This window comes from Rhinopithecus bieti, unplaced genomic scaffold (assembly GCF_001698545.2).
Source record: "Rhinopithecus bieti isolate Rb0 unplaced genomic scaffold, ASM169854v2 scaffold_17861, whole genome shotgun sequence".
Taxonomy (NCBI): Eukaryota; Metazoa; Chordata; class Mammalia; order Primates; family Cercopithecidae; genus Rhinopithecus; species Rhinopithecus bieti.
The window spans coordinates 2,962,550-2,984,934 of record NW_016809830.1 but is presented as its reverse complement, the minus strand read 5'-3'; the positions used below and the strand labels follow the sequence as shown (position 1 = coordinate 2,984,934).

Genomic DNA, 22,385 nt, shown 5'->3' with positions numbered 1-22,385 from the left:
ACTGTGTCTTCCACTTACAATTTTATACATCTGATATTTGGAAGAATTTTACACAGACTAGCTTCTGAATCTGTACATTTCAAACCTTAGTTTTCCTCTCCTGCCCACATACTTCCAAGGCCAGGTGCGACAGAACACTTTCATATCAGATGCCACTTCCAGTGCGACTCCCTGCCACGATGCCAGGTGAGTTGGCACAGTGGATGGCAGTATTCCCAGAAGCCATTTTTTACACCAGGATGGCAGGAAAGACCGTGAATCACATAAATATATTCACCAAACTCAAACTAAATGTATCTCCAACTCGTTTCCTCCTTAGCTGGATCCCCAAAATTCTCCTTGTCCCTCCAACAGGAGGGGAAATGTAATAGAGGTGAAGTTGGAATGCAAAGAAACAGAACTCTTGACCAATGGCAATTGCAATATCTTGTTTTTGAAAATTTTACACATTCTGTGGTTAAGTTTCTCCCACGCCTTGGAAAACACCTTTGAAACTGAAGGGACCCAAAACTTACCTTTCATTAGCTTTATGGTAAGTCAGCTTCTGGTATATTTTAAATTGCAACCTGATCCTTTCCCCCAGACCTCCCTATTCAACTTATCTGCTTTTCCTGTTGTCATAGCACCTCCATCCTTTAGGTACTGTATAAATTATCTATTATATCTGTCTTCGGCAGAATATAAGCTTCATGAGGGCAAGAATCTTTGCTTGTTTTGTTCACTGATGTTTCTCAAGTGCCTAGAACAAGGCCAGGTGCATGGTAGGTGCTCCATAAAGATTTGTGGATAAATAAATACAATAAATAATGCATAAACGAGGGAATGAACCAAAGGTAATCTAGGATCAGAATTGTGATGATCTAGGACTTCTAAATTTAAAACTTTGAGTTCTATTCCAGACTCATTTCCACTTAACCTTGGCCACGTCAATGAACCTTTCTGGGCCTCTGCCTTCTCGTGTATGAAATTAGGTGCTTATGTATTCATTTAATTAATATCCATTGCAACCCAACTGTGGTCAAGGCATTCAAAGATACTTCCTTGCATTCAAGTGGTACCACTCAAAAACGCAGAATTCAGCGGCATCAAAGTCCAACCTCTTCCAAGCCCCGCCCACCTCACATCCATCTTTAGGCCCCGCCCCGATTCGGTTCAGCCCGCCCCCAGTGTAGAGGCACCACCTTTCCTCGCTGCAGTCGTCCAATAGCCAAGATACACGGCTAGGTGATTTGCGAGCAGGAGTTAGGTGTCCTCTTGGCGCCTGACCAGAGTCGGGAAATTCGGCTTCTCTTGAGTAGTCCCTTCCCCGAGTTGGCCCCAAGGTATGCGGGGTCACTCGCTCCTCGACGTTCCCTCCGAAGGGTCGGACAAGGCTCCGGAGCCCTGTCGCTGCCCTCCCTAGGAGCCCTGGGTCTTCACTGGCCGAGGTGCCCGCCCCGCGGCATTCTGGGAGTGGTAGTTTTCTTCCTTCAAGTTCCTTCCTGGCTGGCCAGTGCCCAAGACTAGCGAGACTACGATTCCCAGACGCCCAAGCGAGTCGCCGGTCACGTGGCCGCAAGGACGCGGGGCCGGTGGGCGGGGGCCGGCAGGTGCTCCGCTGGCGTCTGTGACATCCAGAGCCGGCTGGCCGCTAGGTCCCCGGAGACCCCGCCATGTTACGCGCGGGCGCCGTGGGGGCGCATCTCCCCGCGTCCGGTTTGGACATCTTCGGGGACCTGAGGAAGATGAACAAGCGCCAGGTGACGGAGGCGGGTGGTGAGCGCGCCCAGGCCGGGACCGGCTGTGCTTGCGGGGAGTCGGGGCTTCCAGTGCAGGGCTCCGGGAAGGGCAGCTCCCAGTGACTGCGGCCGGGCAGCCACCCGAAGCTCCCGCGCTGGGCTCTCAGGCCCTGGGTTCTACGCCCACGTGTGGGCATGGGTGTGCACTTCCTTGTCCTGACAAGAGCACAATTAGGGGAGGGTGTAGGAAAGGGGAGAATAGAAACCCCGTGCTATGGAATGTCAAATATGGATGAGAAAGCCACAGCCACGCTTGTGGGAGAGTTGACTATGTGAGCGACAGCTGTTTGCGCGTATTTGAAGGGCCACCCGGTGGAGAGGGAACCGACTTCTCTGTGGGGCTTCAGAGGCCTGACTGCCGGCGGGTGGAAGTGGCAGAAAGGCGAGAGGGAAGAACTTTCCTACAATGGGAGCTGTCCAGCGATGCCTCCCAAAGCAGTCTCTTTCCAACCTGGACAGTTGTTTTTCCCCTGACCGTGGGTCGGGACTCAATAATGCTCATTGTGCCTAGAGAGCTCACAAGCCGTGTGCAATCCTTGTGGACTCAACCCGTGTTTCCAGCGGGATTCCAGAAGCCTTCTCTAACTTCCAAGATGCCATCATTCTGGCCGCACTATGAATATAGGAGGCAGTGTAGGGTCTTTGGGCAGCTGGGGTGGTTGAATTCCCTCTCCTTTCTGAGAAGACCTCAGAGGAAAACGTTCCTCTTGCTCTCTCCTTAGCCACTTATTGGCCATCGTCACTGTCTTTGGGTCCTTATCTCTTCACTATAAGGTTAAGAGTTAGTAGGGATTGGAAAGGAAGCCCTCTCAGTCAGGAAAAATACGATTATGTAAGCTTCTAGGTAGAGAATTTGGGGGACCAGTAGGGCCTAAATATCACGGTGGATACTAATGCCACTATTACTACTAATAAATTGTGCTAAGAAAAATGGGACCTTCCAACCAAGGGATTTTGATTGTCTTTGAAAATGGTATTAATCCTCATTATTTTGAGGGCAACCAGTTTCATTTGCTCCATCAGTTGAGATGTGGGGTGGTGCCCACGGGAGGTCACAACTACTCCCTTAGGCATATGTGTTTTTTCCCCTCTCACTCTCCTCCCCCTCCCCCAAGTAAAATTTCAGACTAGTGCAGTCGTGTGGGAAAGTTTGATAATTTCTATTTCATCAACCGTGTTTAGGATGTGGTAGTGTCTAGGTGTGCACAGCTGATATACTCCTGTTTCTGGAAGCTGAGTTGTAGTAGAGACTATCACCAGCTTAAAAAAGTAACTGCTAATGTCCTGAGCATTGATGCTGTTCACAAGAATGCTCTCCAGGAAGCAGAGCTTTGTTTAAAAATTTAGACTTAATGGCTGAGTTTTTAAAATGTCTCTAAAATTAGTACTGACTACTGATGGCTGTAATTGCAGACTGTCAGAAAAGGCCCTCTGATGAGTGTATTGATCCCTAAACCACTTTGCCCTTTGAAAGATCAGTGTGTTTTTTGCTCTCAATGATAAGGCCTGCCAGCAGCTGGCTGTATTGCCTGTTTTGCTAGTCTTCTAATTAAAATTCAGCAAGCTCAAATCTACTGCTTCTCGGTACTTTTTTAAAAAGCTTTGTCCGTTTGCTTTTTTTTTTGTTCCTCTTCTTCCCTCCAAAATAGCATCTTATGACACCTTGTCAGGCCTGCATGCTCCACCAGTCTTGAAAGCAGGACCTTCTTTCTCTGCCGCCCCTGCTTACTATTAAAGCAGGACCCACATGCAAGACAAGGGCTCTTTGTTTCTGCAGTGAGGAAGAGAGGAGGAAATACAGCTACTGGCAGTGCTGCTGCTGTCAGCCAGAATATTTGGTCTGAAATGTTTGCTTAAAACTCTTAGACATTGGCTGTTTCATCTTTGGTTGACAATGACTGAGTGTGGACTTACTTCTACACTTTGTATGCTCATTAAGTGCTGAGCATACAAAGTTGGTAGGCAAAGGTGAACAACAACAAAAGCACCCGTGAAACATGGTGGTGGTTTTGTTTTTTTTAGACCCCAGTCAGCTTGTCAGGAGTTCAGTCAAAATTACTTTTCTGGATTCCAGGATTTTAAGCCTAGAATCTGATTAGTAGGTTTCTTAAAGTTAAGGTGTTGCAAGTATTATCTGTGGTTTCTTAGTTTGATTTTTAGATTTTTTTGTATTTGGGCATTTCCTTGGCAGGTAGATGGTTTGCTCAAAGGAAGTTTTTTTGAGGAATTGATTTTGCTTCCCCTTACTGAACTTTTCAAGCTTGGGAAGTTATACGGGAAAATATATTCTTGGTACGAGGTCTTTACTGGATAAGTGGCAAGATTTTATAATTTGCTTTTATCAGGGTGGAGCCAGATGGCTTGAAACCTTGTCTAAAAACGGCAATCTTTGTTTAAAACCATGGTTTGGGGCTTTCCTAATTGGATATGTAATTCATTATGAAACAGTGGTTGTTTATCAAGTCCTTTAAGTCAGGCAGAGCAGCTGGGGAGGTTTTTGAATGTGAATTCCAGTGAACAATTTCTGCTTTAGCGTGACGTGACTTGTAAGGCTGATTTTACTTTAGAAGCGTGTGTTGTTGTTGTTGTTGTTGTTGTTGTTGTTGTTGGACGCTCGATATTTATTGAATGAAGACATGAATTTTTTTTTATCTCTTCTAAATGCTCACTTCTTTGCATTCTTAAATATTTGCTTTGTGATTTTTGATTTTTTCCGTTATGCTCTTTGAGCTTATGGTGAAATGGTGTAAAGACTTTGATTGTTTCATGGCAACTTTCTGGTAAATATTCTTCATTTGATGAGGGATAAAAGACTACATATTGGGTACAGTGCACACTGCTCCAGTGACAGGTGCACTAAAATCTTAGAAACGACCACTAAAAAACTTAATCCATGTAACCAGAAGAAGCAATGGTTTAACATATTATAGCCCAACACTTTGACAATGTCTGCTTAGCACTCCAGTTTCATTTTTCAGTCTCCTGGGAATATAATGATAGTTTCATAATTTGCTATTGACATAGTAGCCAAGTTGCTTTTAAAAATGGTGTGTAGGCTGAGTGCAGTGGCTCACGCTTGTAATCCTAGCACCTTGGGAGGCCGAAGCGGGTGGATCATTTGAGGTCAGGAGTTTGACACCAGCCTGGCCAACATGGTGAAGCCCTGTCTCTACTAAAAATATAAAAATTAGCCGGGTGTGGTGGCGCACACCTATTATCCCAGCTACTCGGGAGGCTGAGGCAGGAGAATCGCTTGAGCCAGGGAGGCAGAGGTTGCAGTGAGCAGAGATCATGCCATTGCACTCCAGCCTGGGCAACAGAGCGAGACTCCATCTCAAAAAAAAATAAAAAAGGGTGTAACTTTAATGTTGAATTATATTTATGTTCCTATTTTGATTTATTGCACCAAATACACTAACAATTATCTTAATTCACTTATGTCCTCACTTTCAGTTGTATCCTTCATAATTGCATCAAATTACCTATTGTTACAGTTTTAACATTAGCAAGAGACAGTTTTGAGCTCTGCTTTTCCTACCTTACATCAGTCAGAATACGTTTTCAGAATAGAGAATAGTTTAAAGAAGAAAAGTCAATGACTCATAATTTCACTATCCTAAAATAGCCTCTCTTAGCATCTTGGGGCATCTCTTTGTGTTTGTTTTATCGTTTGGTGAGCTCCTACTGCAGCTTGCAGTTTTCACTCAACATACTGTGTTTGGTCGTGTCATTAAACTTCCTTTTTATTTTCCTCCCCTAACCCAACCCGCTTTCTCCTCCACTCCCATTGAGTTCTTTATGCATTGTTTTAAATAGTGGACTAATCTGCCATTTTCTTTTCCTTTTTTTTTTTTTTTGAGATAGAGTCTTGCTCTGTCACCCAGGCTGGAGTGCAGTGATGCTATCTCGGCTCATTGCAACCTCCACCTCCCAGGTTCAAGAGATTCTTGTGCCTCAGCCTCCCGAGTAGCTGGGATTACAGGCGCATGTGCCACCATGCCTGGCTAATTTTTGCATTTTTAGTAGAGTTGGCGTTTCACCATGTTGGCCAGGCTGGTCTTGAACTCCTGAGCTCAGATTATCTGCCCACCTCGGCCTCTCAAAGTACTGGGATTACAGGCATGAGCTACACTGCACTCGGCCCCATTTTCTACTCAGTTATTTCCCTATTGTTGCTCATTTATTGCCTTTTCCACATTATTAGAATTAAGACTGTAATGAATGTCTTTGGGCCATAATTCTCAACCTGCACTCACCATTAAAGATGGTTATTTTATCACTATTTATTCAACAAATTGAATACTTAACTTTTTGCCAAGCCCGTGTTGAATCTTGAGGATACAGCTATGAGCAAGGCTGAAATGATGCCTACTTTTGTGGAATGTAAAGTCTAGTACAAAAGACACATTAGGTAATTACGTGCTTAATTATGATGCTGATGAATAATATCAAGAAATACAGGATGCAGTGAGAATATGTAATAGGAAGACCTAGGCTGGCCAGAGTGGAGGTTGGCAAACCCCATTGCACCACCTGTTTTTGTAAAGTTTTATTGGCACACAGCCATGCTCTTTCTTTTACATATTGTCTATGGCTGCCTTCCTGCTACATTGGCAGGGCTGAGTAGTTTCAATGAGACTATGTGACCCGTAAACATAAAATATTTACTGTCTAACCCTTTACACAAAAAGTTTGCTGATTTCTGGTCTAGCCGGTCAGGGCAGGGTTCTGTTGGGCACTGGCATTTAAAGGTGGATGTAAAGGTGAGTGTTGGTAAACTGAGGGGTCCAGGGAGGGAGCCTTCTGGATGAAGGCCCTGGGGTGGAAAGAAGCATGTGAGGTGGAAGCGTGGACAGTACCACCAGTGCAGCTGGGGTGAGGCGAGCTTCAGCAGCTGAAGTGGGGCTGGGGGGATATATCAGACAGGGCGTTAGAGGCCATATTGTAGTTTAGTCTTCATCCTCAGAGTAGTGGAATATAATCAAAGGGCTTTAGGCAGGGCATAGACATGACCAGGTGACCAGATGTGCATTTGAAAACCAGTACAGTCAAGCACCATATAACGATGTTTCTGTCAATGATGGACCACATACACGATGGTGGTCCCATAAAGTTATACCATATTTTTACTCTGCCTTTTCTATGTTTAGTTACACAAATACTTAGCAGTGTGTTACAGTCGCCTGTAGTATTCAATCTAGTAGCAAGCTGTACAGGTTTCTAGCCTAGGAGCAATAGGCTACACCGTATAGCTTAGGGGTGTAGTAAGCGACACCATCTGGGTTTGTATAAGTACACTCTATGATGTTCAGACAACAATAAAATCACCTAACAACACATTTTTCAGAATGTGTCTGTCATAAAGTGGCGCATGACTGCCCTGATTGTAGCACAGAGAATGGATCGGAAGAGGTGTGCATGGGCATTAGGAGACCTGTCATGAGGCTGTCACAGCAGCCTGATGGGCCCCGTTGGTGATATTATGAGAGTGGCGGCAGTGGGAATAGAGAGAACTGTACAAACTCCAGACATGTTTGGAAAGCCAGAATGTATAGAATGAATGGGTACGGGGTGGCTCCAAACAGCAGGGCAATAATAATGTCATTTGCTGAGAGAAGGATCACTAGCACTGAAAGCTTTTGGAGAAGGTAAGTTTAATTTTGACATGTTGAGCAGGAGGTGTCTTTAAAGACATCTGAGTGGAAATGTCAGGTAGGCAGTTGGAAGTCTCTGAATTGGGAGTAGTTAGCATGATGGGACCAATGCCAGCATTCAGGTAGAGGAGGAGGTTTAGGTGGAGGAGGAGCAACTGGCAGGAAGACAAGAAAGTGGTCAGAAGTGGATGGCATGCCATTCTGGAAGGCAGGGGCTAAGGGTTTGAAGAAATGATCATGTGTGTTGAGAGCTGCTGGAAGGTCAGGTAAGGTGAGGGCCGACAGTTATCCTTTGGATTTAGTGAGCATGTGACTGATTATGTAGGTTGAGGACTGAATATAGATGGTGAAGAAGGGGAGCAACTTGGGGTAGACACTGTTTTGAGAAGAGCTGTGAAGGAGAAGAGAGAGTGTGAAAGCTGGAGGAGGATGTGAGGTGGAGGAAGGGTTTGCGATGGGAGAGTCTTTAGCTGATGGGAGGAGGAGCCATGATTCAACTTTCACTGCACCTCAGAATCACCCCACCCCTCCCAGCGATCCAGCTGGTCTGGGATGGACTTTCCAGGGCTTCCCCGATGATTCTAAGGTGCAGCCAAGGTTGAGAACCAATGGTATAGAGCAGTGGTTCTCAGCTGTGATTCCCACACCAGCAGCTTTCGTGTCGCCTGGGAATGTGTCTGAAGTGCATTCCTCAGGCATCGCCAGCTGATCCTAGTGCACACTGATGCTTGCACGCTGCCGCTGTGAAGAATGGTCCATACACCCAGAAGTCAGAACCACATAGAACCACCTGGGAAGTCTCTATTTGAACTTCCTGAGTGTCTCTTTCAGCCTGACTTTTCCAGGCCTTGTGTATTTTTTTATTTATTATTTGTTTTTGTGATGGAGTCTCGCTCTGTCGCCCAGGTTGGAGTGCAGTGGCTGGATCTCAGCTCACTGCAAGCTCCGCCTCCCGGGTTTACACCATTCTCCTGCCTCAGCCTCCTGAGTAGCTGGGACTACAGGTGCCCGCCACCTCGCCCGGCTAATTTTTTTTGTATTTTTTAGTAAAGACGGGGTTTCACCATGTTAGCCAGGATGGTCTTGATCTCCTGACCTCGTGATCTGCCCGTCTCAGCCTCCCAAAGTGCTGGGATTACAGGCTTGAGCCACCGCACCCGGCCGGCCTTGTGTATTTTAAACTGTATTTAAACTGTGTTTAAAATTGTATTTTAAATTGTACTCAATGCTCAAAAAGAGTTCATACCACCACATCCATCTCAGTTAAAATTAAATTTGGATAGTGGAGGAAAATGATGTTGCCCAGAGCCATGTGATCCAGGTCCTCACTCCAAACTTCATTCAAAAGGATGTTCTGGAAAGCTGATAGGGAGCTAAGGTGGGATCTAACTTGTCTAACAGCACTGCCTCCAAAACACTAAAACTATATTAATAGCAAGGAGGTTTTAGAAGTTATCAGTTACTCCAGGATATGCCTGGGAAAGGAAACAAGATCAGCCAAATACTAGAAGCTGGAAAACAGATGGAAGCATGGGAACTGGCACAGCCAGAGAAAGCCAGGATCTGAACGGCACTGGGGGAGGCTGTGGCTCTTCAGGTTTGTGAGGCAGAGATAGTCCTCAGAGACCCAGGAATTGGTGTCCCCAGAACTGGAGGCGAAGGGGAGATAGGGCTGAAATAAATTAGATTGGGTAGAAAAGCATAGAAGCAGTGAGACCCCTCGCTCTCCTGTCTTCCACCCAGAGGCCTCACCTTCCTCAGCAGAGGTCTGGGAGTTCATTCCCTGGAGAGGGGAACAGAAATCTCTGGAGGAAGGGCTGCCAGGCCTGGTAGGGTTGTGGCTCCCACCCTATAAGTGACTGTGCACACTGCATGCTGAGGGTAGAAAAACAGAAATGAGGGGTGAAGGACCTGACAGAACATGGGTCCTGAGGTATACACAGAGGTGAGCACAGGTGCCAGGAGAATAGGCACCTGCGGCCCGGTGGAAGGGGGTCATTGAACCAGTGGGGATAGACCCACGTGAGGATAGAGCCATTTTGGTTCCGGGGTGTGTTGCTGAGAGTGGGTGGCCCCAGTGGAGGGAAGATCTTTGGAGATGTGGATGGGGGCCCAAGAATTGAGATAGCACAGTGTTGATGGACCACCCACCTGGCTCTGCAGATCACCCCAACAACTGCAGGGGTTGTGAAGAGGAAGATTGAGGCAGGTACCAAAGTAAGGAGCCTCCCTGGCAGGCGGTGCTGGCGATGCCATGAGGGGCTTTGATTTTGAGTGGTCCTAGCCACAGCAGCGTTAGTCCCTGTTGTGCCTGGAAGGAAGGTGGATGTTTGGGCTGACGGGTCAGCTCCAGCCTGACAGGGTGCTGGCACATGGGCAGGTGTTGTTTTCTCCTTTAGTCACTAGGAGTTGGCAGGTGCAGCAGGCAGCTGTCAGCAAGGAAGAGCCTGTGCTTCAGCTCGTGCCATGCTGCAAGGAGCGAGGCAAGCCCAGTGGGTCTAAACGCACTGGTCTGAGGTAGAGTGGGTGGGCTTCTACCTCCTTCTCAGAGCTGATATAACTAGTGCTTATGCGTTAACTCATGTGACCCGCCCACCTGTACTCTTTTTGTTTTTGTAACGGAGTCTCGCTCTGTCGCCCAGGCTGGAGTGCAGTGGTGCGATCTCGGCTCACTGCAAGCAAGCTCCGCCTCCCGAGTTCACGCCATTCTTCTGCCTCAGCCTCCTCCCAAGTAGCTGGGACCACCGGCGCCCGCTGCTATGCCTGGCTAATTTTTTTTTCTATTTTTTAGTAGAGACGGGGTTTCACTGTGTTAGCCAGAATGGTCTCGATCTCCTGACCTCGTGATCTGCCTGCCTCAGCCTCCCAAAGTGCTGGGATTACAGGCTTGAGCCACTGTGCCCAGCCCCACCTGTGCTCTTAACCAAATATTTGTTATTTACCTTTTAAAACATTTATGAAAAATTTAAACATTAAGATGTTTAGAGTTTCTGTTCACTGGTTTTAAAATGTCATTTTTAGATGCAGGATGATCTCATTGCCAAGCACTATAGGACTCGGAAGCTTCCGTTTGAGGCTAAAGGTAGTTCTAGGTGAATCCACAGTGTGCGGATCTGGGTGAGACCTGTGCTCACCATGCTGCACTGTGTCTGGGAATGGTCTTCATCGGGAGGCTCTGGTGGCAGGCCTTGAGTAGCGGAACTCTCTAGGGTACAAGGCGCTGGGAAATCCCGAAGAGGTGATGAGGGCCTCCTTGAGGCTTTAACAAGACAGGCCTCACAGATTGCTCTTTTTTTCCTCCCCTCTCTCTCACTTAAGGAGAGAGATTTGCTAGGCTCTTTCCAGGGACAAAAGTTGAAATACTGCAGAAGTTTGTACCTTGTGTTGTCTTTGGAAAAGTTTGATAAGTGCATCTCCAGCTTCAGGGTGGTGGGTCTTCTGCTATTGGTTTTCACTGTGGTTCCTCTTTTTCATTCCAGCTCTATTACCAGGTTTTAAACTTTGCCATGATTGTGTCTTCTGCCCTCATGATATGGAAAGGCTTGATCGTGCTCACTGGCAGCGAAAGCCCCATCGTGGTGGTGCTGAGGTAGGTCCCCCAGGCTGGCCTCCAGCCAAAGCCTCTATCACAAGGCTGCCCTGGGTCTGAGGAGCGGGGCAGCCTAAAGAGCCTAAAGTGAAAACCTGTATGACAGCTGAAATTCAAGATTTTAATTGGATAAATTATTAGTCTTTATTGATACCTATTTTGAGAATGTTTCTTTTTTTCTGGCTTTTGAAAAATCTTATCTTAGTAGACATTTTAGAGCTTTAACCATGTTGATGCTCGTGCACCTAATTCATTTCAAATGACAATTTAATAATATGGTATTCATGCATTATTTCTATACAAATTGATTTTTAAACATAACTAAAAATGTTACTTCATTTTCTTTGTACCAAACAGGCAGGGCGTCTGTATCCCCAGTGCGTAGCATTGTGTCTAGTATTTTTTTCAAGCTTCTTCAGTAATACTGGTGTATTGATGGCTACTATCTTCTTGAGACTATGATGCTTATAAAAGTACAGCATGTTTATTTTAGAAAAGTTACCACTGGAGTTAACTTCACACAGCCATAAAGCCATCCAAGGGGAAAAACTTCACATCAATTTGAAATCAAATGGCCGTGTTTGGGAACTAGTAGGTGCTTCAATATGCTGTCTGTCTGGTGTGTCTTAGGTCATCAAATCTGTTGTTTTCAAGGTGGCATGGTGGGCTGTGGCAGTAACTTGGGCAGAGTCACAGCTTACCAGTACAGGAGCCGAGGCCAGAACATAGGGCTCTTAGCTCCCATACCAGTGCCCTTTCCCTCTACCGGGCCTTCCCACCACCTTGTGGGGCCATAGCCGTGATCCACGCCCCACCAGGCCGCCCTCATGTGCTTGGCCAAGGGCCACACTTCTAGAGATGGAGTTTTCATGAATTTAGAAGACTGAGGACAGCCTAGCTCACAGCAGAGCTGTGGGACCTCCGACCCACTCGTGTTCACACTGTGCTTTAGGGAGGCCCCTAGCGTTGGGGTGGGTAGATTAGGAGTGTGGAGAAGGGAAGTACACTCATGGATTCAGGAAACCTTAGCCTTGCTTCACATGTAACAGTTCCACGCTTATGTGTTTTATGTGGTTACACTTCCTGGTAAGAGTTCATGTGAAGGAAGGATTTTAAGGCTTTTTTTTTTTTTTTTTTTTTTTAAAGAAGAAGGAATTTAAAACCTCAAATTTAGATGGACCCTCTCCTTTAACAGACAAGGAACCTGAGGCCCAATGAGGCCAGGCCTCAAGCATCTCCCAGTAACTTTTGGCAGAACCAACACTAGATCTGAGATTTCCTGGCCTTCGTCAGATTTCACAGACACACTTTCACACAGGAGCTAGTGTGAAATTGCTGCACTTAGGGACTGTTTTTTTTTTAAAGCATTCTTTGTAATGGTAAAGCAATTTGGTTTGTCAACATAAACCAGTGACATCCCTAAGGGATGTGTGGTTTTGGGGGAAATCTGGCCCATGAGGAAAGCAAGTAGACATTGATATTAGTGAAACGTTGAAAAGAACTGCTCTCCTGATAGGACATGATAGTGACCCTTGATGTCCACCCTCAGGACACCTATGGCCTCTGTCGTCTGTGCAGGGATCTTTTCCCAGCGGCAGTTTTCTTACACCGTTACTTTTCTATCAACATCTTCCCACTGTATCTTCAGGAATTTTGTTGAAGGAGTAAAGATGAGGCCACAGATGAAGAAATTATCTTAAGCATTTTAGCTTTTTTTTTTTTTTTAACCCTGAAACAATTACGTTTTATTTTCAGAAGAAGACAAAATAGAATTTCATATTGGGGGACAGAACAAACTCAAATTTGTTGACTGTGATGTTTTCTCTTAAGTCAGTTGTATTTCTAGCCCTTTTCCCCTGTCATTCAGATTGGCTGATTTTGAATGCTTCATCCATGACTATACTTAGTGGCACTGGTTTGACAGGCTGCATTTCTCCTTGCCACCTTCTGCACCTGCTGAGATGTTCGAGGTGGGCCAGGCTGGAAGGAAGGAGGGCGAGCTTCCCAAACTCTTGTTGGGAGCCACGGTTTTCTTTGTTTCTGCTAGAGCTCCACGGAACTTCAGTGGTTCTCCTCAGGTTCTTCCTGCTCAGCAGCCGTTACTCGTCCTTGGTTGCAGAGCCCCCTGTGTTTCTAGGTCTTATTCTCTCATGTATTAAAGCAAAGAATTAGCACACACATATGTGTGTGTGTGTGTGTGTGTGTGTATATATAATATATATATATATAAAATGAACTTTTCAAATTTTAGCTTCCAGCATATTGCAATTTACTTTGAATCCACCAAAGATTTTGGCACAGGTTTAAATTGGTATCATGTGGAATTGTTTATTGACTTCCACAATAACCCAGACCATGTTTGTTAGAATTGGGCTTTTGTAGAATATGGTGGAATTCTCCACCATGTTCTCCTGCTGCTGCAGGAGGCAAAGGACTTGGGTTCCCGTTTTGTCCCAGCCTCAGTTTGGCATCAGGGTGGGTCGTGCTCCCCAAGTGCTTTCATGTGTTCTTCATTTCTTTTTTTTTGAGATGGAGTCTCACTCTGTCGCCCCGGCTGGAGGGCAGTGGCCGGATCTCAGCTCACTGCAAGCTCCGCCTCCCGGGTTTACGCCATTCTCCTGCCTCAGCCTCCTGAGTAACTGGGACTACAGGCGCCCACCACCTCGCCCGGCTAGTTTTTTGTATTTTTTAGTAGAGACGGGGTTTCACCATGTTAGCCAGGATGGTCTCGATCTCCTGACCTTGTGATCCGCCCATCTCGGCCTCCCAAAGTGCTGGGATTACAGGCTTGAGCCACCGCGCCCGGCTCATTTCTTAAGTAAGTGTTGCAGTATCCTAAGTGCTGGGGATCTGCTCTAAAACGAAAGGATTGCCCTAGATGATTAGCTGTAAGTTCTGCAGTTCTGGAGGAAAACACTACTATATTTGTAGATGCAGGACTTTTTTGAAAGCTAAAAATTGGTAGCTTTTACTTCAGAGTTGACGTTAATCCTGGTTTTTTTTCTACCTGATACAAACTGCAGAGGGTTCTGCCAGTGCTCACGACACATTAATGTCAGTAGAAGTCATTTCCTTTCGCACATGTTACTACCTTGAGCAGTCAGAAGGAAGCCGCAGTGGCTTGTTTTATAGCTCCTGAGACCTACTTGACTATTGAGTTTCACCTCTGACATGTTTATTCTGATCACCTTTTGGACACAGGGTAATGCTGATACTGACTTTGTGCTTCTTTCTAGTGGCAGTATGGAGCCGGCCTTTCACAGAGGAGACCTCCTGTTCCTCACAAATTTCCGGGAAGACCCAATCAGAGCTGGTGAAATAGTTGTTTTTAAAGTTGAAGGACGAGACATTCCAATAGTTCACAGAGTAATCAAAGTTCATGAAAAGTAAAGAGGCTTATTTCTTTTTGGTTTTGTTTTGTAAATTTTTGGTAGATTCATGGCTAATTAGAAACTAGTAAAAGCACAGGATTATGTCGTGAGTTCTGCCATTTTCTCACTGGGTGACTTTGGACCAACTGCGTAACTCTTTCTGTAGGATGAGAGTTGTGGTCGTTAAACCCACAGTAACTCACAGAGTGATTATGAGAATGAAGTGAACTAATGTTTACTAAAGCAATTCAGAAACTTAAATTGCTGCACAATTGTAAGGTGTGATATATTATGACATGGTAGTTATTTGAAGGAGTTCAAAGAAAATCAAGTCACACTGCAACAGAGGATGGTTTTGATATGAAAATTATTTTCTGAAATGCAAAAAAACTAGCTGTTTTTCTGTGTTTAGCCAAAGTGGCATTTTCAGCAGTAATATTAGTCCTGGATGGATAAAAATTCCTTTTCCAACTCATCTCATGATTTGGTCATTGCATATTCTGCATTAATTTTCCATTGCCACATCCCCCACTCCCCAAACAGCCTTGCTGTTAATACCAGCCATGACTTACTTATTAAGATCCTTTTCTGGAACCGGAAACATTTACTTCTTGCTCAAATATATAAAGTTCTCATGAGAGAGTACTTCACATGATTAGTAGAAGTGTTACATTTCATATATACTTGGTTATTCATTTACCTTTATGCAGCTTAGTATGGATTTTTATCTGTATGAGTCAGAATTAAATTTAGGTATGCCTACGTATGTTTTTTAATAACGGAGCATTTCTCACTCTGTATGTGTGTGTGTTTGAGTTTGAGAGAGAGAAGTAACTACTTGTACATATCTGGTATTAGATTCCCATTCCATTCACTGCTTCTTTTTTTGAGATGGAGTCTCACTGTGTCGCCTAGGCTGGAGTACAATGGTGTGATCTCCACTCACTGCAACTTCCGCCTCCCGGGTTCAAGCGACTCTCTTGCCCCAGCCTCCTGAGTACCTGGGACTACAAGCATGCACCATCATGCCTGGCTAATTTTTTTTTTTTTTTTTTTGAGACAGAGCCTTGTTCTTGTCTCCTAGGCTGGAGTGCAATGGCGTGATCTCAGCTCACTGCAACCTCCGCCTCCTGGATTCAGGCAGTTCTCCCTTAGCCTCTCAAGTAGCTGGAATTACAGGCACGCGCCACCACACCTGGCTAATTTTTGTATTTTTAGTAGAGATGGGGTTTCGCCATGTTGGCCAGGCTGATCTCGAACTCCTGACCTCAGGTGATCCACCCACCTCAGCCTCCCACATTGTTGGGATTATAGGCGTGAGTAACCGTGCCCGGCCCATTTACTGCTTCTTCACAAGTGTACCCCACAGATATTGATATTTATTCACTTCACATTACTCTAAACATGAAAACAATCCAGTTTCAACCTGTGCTGATACACTGGTCCTGTGCTAACGGTTACTTGTTGCCTACCTGTTAGATTCCTGAGGAAGAAGCATCCTCAGTCATGATGTGACAGTACTTGCACTGACTTACAATTAATTTCTAAAGATGATCAATTGTTCCAAGTTGAGGAAATGATTATTTGCTCTAATTTGCATGAATTATGAGAACCTGTCAGGATTTTTATCCTGATTTCCTTTATAACCATGTCTGCAACTCAGCTTGCTCTTTTTAATATGGTTTCAAATCTTTGGGGTTTTGGCATTTTATTGCATTATAATAGTGCATTCTTTTTTCATCTGTCTTATTGAAAGAAGACCCTCTTTACAGCTCCATAATACTACAATATGATGTTTCTAGAGTCAAGGCTATCTGAGCACCAGTTTAGAATGCTTAAAACGGGTCCCACATGTCGCTTTAACACACTGGTGTTATGCCATTTGTGATTCTTGTTTCCCTGCAAATTCGACTTTATACTACCGTGGTCAGTGGTGAAGGAAATAATGCAGTAACAAATTGTGCATTTGGCAAGGAAAAGGAAATCTGAGGACAGCCTAGAGCACACTTGCATTTAAATTACCTTGTGCTCAAATCTGTGTGATCTAGGATTAAGTTTATATCTAGAGTGAAGAGGAATATCATCCATGTTAACAAATTGGTCTATGAGGCTGGGCGCGATGGCTTACGCCTGTAATCCCAGCACTTTGGGAGGCCGAGGCTGGTGGATCACTTGAGGTCAGGAGTTCTGGACCAGCGTGGCCAACATGGTTGGCCTCTACTAAAAGTGCAAAAATTACCTCGGTGTGGTGGCTCACACCTGTAATTCCAGCTACTCAGAGATTGAGGCAGGAGAATCGCTTGAACCTGGGAGGCAGAGGTTGCAGTGAGCTGAGATGGCACATGGCACTTCAGCTTGGGTGACAGAGCAAGACTCCATCTCAGACAAACAAACACACAAACAAAAAACCAAATTGTTCCATGAGGTCTAAGAATGAAAACAGTTCAAGTCCAGCACAGGTTGTTAAACCAGCTTCATGTCCTGACTTCTGACCTATTCTGACTGGAAGTGAATGAAGTGAGCCTGGAAAAGCTCCTTGTCAATAGTGTTTTTGTGTATTATGAATCTGGACTTGAAAGAATTGCACAACGGTAATTCACATGATTTTATCCACTGATGAATGACACGAATACACTTGTTTACAGGTTAAAAAAATGTTAGGTCCTAGTATATTCGTCATTCCCAGAAGCCATGTGGTGAGAAGGAATTCTTCATTGTGTGCTGTGCTGGAAGCAAATCGTTGCCCTTGTGCTTGGTCATGGTTTTTGTTGTCATGGTTACTTGAGTGTTTTGGAATTTAAGTCTACAAAATTGTCATTAGATTTGTGCTTCAGTTGAATGGTTGTCTAAAGCAGTCATCTTAGACTAAAAGAAGGTCAGGTTATCTTTGTTTTTCTAAATACTCCTGTCTGACAGTAAAGTCTTGGATAAACGAATATTTTTGTAAATGATACTGTGCTGAAAATAATTTTTGAGAGGACATTATTTTGCTTTCCAGAGATAATGGAGACATCAAATTTCTGACTAAAGGAGATAATAATGAAGTTGACGATAGAGGCTTGTACAAAGAAGGCCAGAACTGGCTGGAAAAGAAGGACGTGGTGGGAAGAGCAAGAGGGTGAGAATTCACCTTTAAGTTATATAGAAGGTTATGGAAAACACTTAGAAATGAAGAAATTAAATGGATAGGCTGAGTCGTTAATTACAAATATGACATATCAGGAGAGTTCTAAGCAGTTCTAGTTTATCCTGTGAAGACAAATACAACTTATAAATTCCTAAAGACCTAAAATCTAAAATGGAGCCCAATTATCTATATGATGGGTTCAAATCTGTTTAAAAATAAATCCAGCCAGGCGCAGTGGCTCACACCTGTAATCCCAGCACCTTTGGGAGGCCAAGGCAGGAGGATCACTTGAGCCCAGGAGTTCAAGAGCAGCCTGGGTAACATAGGGATACCCCATCTCTATTAAGAAAAATTAAAAAGAAATTTGTTCTTAAAAAATGAATAGAAAGAAATCCTCACTGAGAGATTAGTTATTTGCGGATTTTAAATAACCATTACAAGAAAGTCTCCCAGAGATAACCACTGTTTAACGTTTCAGGGAATGCTGTAGATACTCTCTGGGCTGGTTATGTGTGTTATGCATATATATAATTTCACTTAGAATTTGATTGTTTTTCACCCAGCAGGAAGTTGGAAATAGCTTTTCATGTCAAATCTACATCTATATCTTTTTAAGTGGCTACAAGCTGTTTTATTGTGAATAAAAATTTATTTAACCAATCCCCTTTTGGTGGACACTTAGATTATTTCCTATTTTTTGTAACTAGAAACATTTCTGTGATACATCTTTTAGTATTCATCTTTGTGTAGTTGTCCAGCAATGAGTTCTCCTTCTGATTGACATAACAGAGAATGTGTCCTCATTAAAAATCAAAAAAGGGAATTCTTCCCCTCTCAGCAACCCGTTTTATGTTGAACAGACGTAGAAACTTTTTTTTATCTTACCTAAATCTCACTAGCTTTTTAAGGCTGGAGAGACTGGCTACCATTTTGTAAGATTTAGCATTATCAGTCAGATTGTGGCTTACGGCTTCTTCCTATTCCTTTAACCATTTTTCTTTGTTGCGTTTTCACTTGAATATCTCCGGGGGGACCAGGAGGGCTTCCAGTTAGTCCATCCTGTCTTTCTAGACACTCTGGTGAGAGACTTTGGATAAGAGAGAGGATGGAGCTACTGATTTATAAAAGACTGGAAGGTACTATGGGTGTGTTACCTGGTTTCCCATGAGCAGAGGTGATTGAGACCTGGGTCCATCTGATGACATATTGCTGTTAATTTTGTCAGCGTAATCATTGGCTGGTTTCTGCACTGAACCTCCTCTCTCTGGGATCATCATCATATTTGAGTATAAGTTATGGTATTCACATTTGTATTTGCTACCCAATACATTTATTTGTTATATCTGACAAGCACTGGGAAATCAAAATAATTATTTGCATTACAAACTCATTACTCGTGTGCTTTGAAAGCTTTATCTAACAGCAGTTTTTATATAGGCTCTCTGAATCTTCTCTTCTAAATAGAAACTAGATTTGTGAAAGTTGCCTCATCTTTTTGTATAAGCGGCTTAACTATTTTAATTGTAGCAAGTGAAGACAACCAGCATCACTATCTCAACTCAAGTGCCTACTTAGAAAACTTGTCCTGGCTGCCAGTGCTGATGCTCCTTACTAATAAAGCTGTTTGAGACAGGGCTGAATACATCCTTACAGCCCCGGTCAGTGGCATTCCCACGTACGATTCATTTCCTAAGACTGATTTATAGTATTTTCAGATGTTGCCATCATCATGTTATAAACAATTTTATATCTCTTGCTTTTATCCCACAATTTAGGTTTTTACCATATGTTGGTATGGTCACCATAATAATGAATGACTATCCAAAATTCAAGGTAGGAATTTATTTGTGTCTATATTTATTTACTTAGTTAAATATTGGAGCTTTTACTTGTGCAACTGTAAAGAGGCAGTCTTCTTAAAACATGTTGCCATTAATAGGCCTGCAGAATATCTATAGTTAACCACAAATTAATGTAGTCATTTAAAGTAGTAACATTTAAATTAATTATTTAAAATAGCTACTTTCCCCCTGTGTGTTCATGTTCTAAAATGGCATTTATCTAATTGTTGCTTTTTATTATGGAAATTTTCATACACACACAAAAGTAGTCCCATAAACTAGTAATGCTTACCTCTCAACTTCAACAAAAATGGTATCTCTCTCTCTCTCTATATATGTGTATATATATGTGTGTGTATATATCGTATATATGTAAATGTGTGTGTGTGTGTGTGTGTGTGTGTATATATATATATATATTTTGGACGGAATCTGGCTCTGTCACCCAGGCTAGAGTGTAGTGGCATAATTTCGGCTCACCGCAACCTCCGCCTCCCAGGTTCAAGTGATTCTCCTTCCTCAGCCTCCCTAGTGGCTGGGATTACAGGTGCCCACCACCACGCCCAGCTCATTTTTGTATTTTTAGTAGAGACAGGGTTTCACCATGTTGGCCAGCCTGGTCTCAAACTCCTGACCTCAGGTGATCTGCCTGCCTTAGCCTCCCAAAGTGCTGGGATTACAGGCGTGTATCTATATTTTTTTTAAAAAATCACTTGACAAACAATGGGAAACCTGCGTAGGAGTAAGCACTGCATTTGCTGTGTTTGTTCGTTGTCTGATCTTCAGTCCATCAGTATATATTTGGGTTTTTGATCATAATGTGGCATTGAACAGCTCATTTAGAGAACAAGGCATGGGGGGAAGAGGTAATCTTTTGATTCTGTCCTCAGCCCAGTATTTAACGGACTTCATCTGAATACATTTACAGACCAAATTTCTTTGTAGACCTCACAGTGATTTTCCATTGTGTTTTCTTTCCAGTATGCTCTTTTGGCTATAATGGGTGCATATGTGTTACTAAAACGTGAATCCTAAAATGAGAAGCAGTTCCTGGGACCAGATTGAAATGAATTCTGTTGAAAAAGAGAAAAACTAATATATTTGAGATGTTCCATTTTCTGTATAAAAGGGAACAGTGTGGAGATGTTTTTGTCTTGTCCAAATAAAAGATTCACCAGTAAAGATGATTTTCTTTTGTGGAATCTGATTTGAATCTGCTCAATCTCTCTGCCAATTGTGGGAAACTCTACACTGAGTGTGAGGGTCTGCACCACTTCAAGAACCAGGCAGGCTGTTTAGGGCCTGGCCTGCTAGTGGGGCAAGGCATGGTCCACATGTATAGTTGTAATGTCTGAGTTTCAAAAGTAAAATTCTTAATATAATGACATTTCTGGGGGGAAACAAAGAGGCCCTTAAAGGACCTAGTTTCTTATTAAAGTGTATTCTGAGAAACTAAGAAAGCCAAAATCTTTTAGAAGGAAGGGATGTAATCTGCTTTGTTTTGTGGTATGATATATCTTGAGCTAGTTTGTTAAATTATTTGAAAAGTGTTTAATAAATTATTTTAAATGGTGCATACGCCTTTGAAAACTGCAAAAACTCCAGAAGGGTAAAAGTTGAAAATTGCAAAAACTACAAAAGGTCTCTTTCCCCAGTCTTCCCTTTCCGCTTACCAGGGATATCCACCATTAAATTAGGTATTTGCACGCTATATAGTCCTGCGGAGAAAGTAGACCCTCTTGCAAGTATTTATCAAGCGCTTTTACCCAGCCACTGTCTGATGTGCTGGAGGTACGAAGTCCCTGCCCTGACGGAACCCACACTGGAGTAGGAGGAACAGATAACACACGAGCCTGTGATTTCAGGTACTGGTCATTGCTATGAAGAAAGATAAAGCATGTTAAGCAGATAGAGGGTGACAGATGACACTGCTTTTCAGATGGAAGTCAGAGGAGACCTCTCTAAGGAGGTGACATTAAGCAGAGTTGAAAGAAATGAGAGGGAGTGGAGCACATAAATCCCGGGAAGTGCATCGTAGCCAAGTGCAGAAAAGGGAGTGCTGTTGGCGGGCTAGAGGGTTCTCACACTTTAAGGAGTACACAGCCCCCTGTCTTGTTCACTGCTGATGCGGACTCAGGAGGTTTGGGGTGAGCCTGACTTGACGCACTTCTAACATGCTCCCAGGGGATGCTCATGCTGCTAGTGCCCAGCACCAAAGCTGGTGCCCACTTCGCATAGTGAAATATTAGAGGAATCAAAAGGAGGCCAGCGATGTTTTAAAATGCACTCTTCAGCTTTACTAAAATGTTCTCTTTTCACCAAACACAGTGCTGTTGACATCCTTTGAATCAGGACTTACAAATCTACCTCATTCTTTTGCATTTGTTCAATTCTGATCTAAGAATTTAGAAGCCCTAAAAGTCACTTAACCACCTATGTGGCCTCAGGCGAGTTAACTTAACTTCCCTTAGCCCCAGATGGAGGATAAGAACTGCATTTACTGAATGGGGCTGTCGTGAGCAGTAAGCCGCATGGTCCTTGACGCGTCCACAGTATCCGCTCGATAGACGTTCCCTGTTGTTGCTCATTTTTTCCCGTTCAGTGTAAGCCTGTGTCACACCTGTATGGTGAATTTTCCTGAGTGAGCGCCTGGCTTGGTAAGGACCAGCGGGAGTGATCTGTTCGGGACAGCTTGCCCTTTAAACCTTTCTCTCTGCTAAAATAGACTATTGCAACAATAATAGAACTGTTGAAATCGGCAAAGTCAAAGAAAAGAAGATTTACAGAATACTTTCTAAAACGTTATTCCCTTGTGCCCTGTAATAAATTGTTTTCTTAAGAAAAAATGGATTTTTTCCCCTTACCTAAAACTGATATTTTAAAATGTTGGGTCAAAATCGTATTATTTTATCATCTTCTTGGGTTTCTGTAAATTTTTAAAAAACTCTTATCATGGCTAAGCTTTTTGGTAATTCTTTGAACATGCCTAACATTCTGAAGTGAACTTTACAAAGACACCTAAGAA

At 43.6% G+C, this 22,385-nt stretch overlaps 1 protein-coding gene across 2 annotated transcripts; it reads left to right on the top strand.

The window, feature by feature from the left end:
- Positions 1-1,186: 1,186 nt before the first annotated feature.
- Positions 1,187-20,547, top strand: SEC11C (SEC11 homolog C, signal peptidase complex subunit). Of its 2 annotated transcripts, XM_017890515.1 has the most exons (6): positions 1,187-1,739; positions 10,912-11,021; positions 14,258-14,407; positions 17,391-17,510; positions 19,295-19,352; positions 20,342-20,547. In XM_017890515.1, the coding sequence occupies exons 1-6, from the start codon at positions 1,653-1,655 to the stop codon at positions 20,393-20,395; spliced, it is 579 nt and encodes a 192-aa protein (XP_017746004.1). In that variant the 5' UTR covers positions 1,187-1,652; the 3' UTR covers positions 20,396-20,547. The 2 variants fall into 2 exon arrangements, with proteins under 2 accessions (XP_017746004.1, XP_017746005.1); XM_017890516.1 differs by lacking the exon at positions 19,295-19,352.
- Positions 20,548-22,385: the final 1,838 nt, after the last annotated feature.

Excerpts from the sequence above, each read along its gene's own strand:
- SEC11C (XM_017890515.1), top strand. The coding sequence starts at position 1,653 with ATGTTACGCGCGGGCGCCGTGGGGGCGCATCTCCCCGCGTCCGGTTTG. Across the intron at positions 1,740-10,911 it reads GGAAGATGAACAAGCGCCAG|CTCTATTACCAGGTTTTAAA; the intron begins GTGACGGAGGCG and ends TTTTCATTCCAG. Across the intron at positions 14,408-17,390 it reads GTAATCAAAGTTCATGAAAA|AGATAATGGAGACATCAAAT; the intron begins GTAAAGAGGCTT and ends TTTGCTTTCCAG.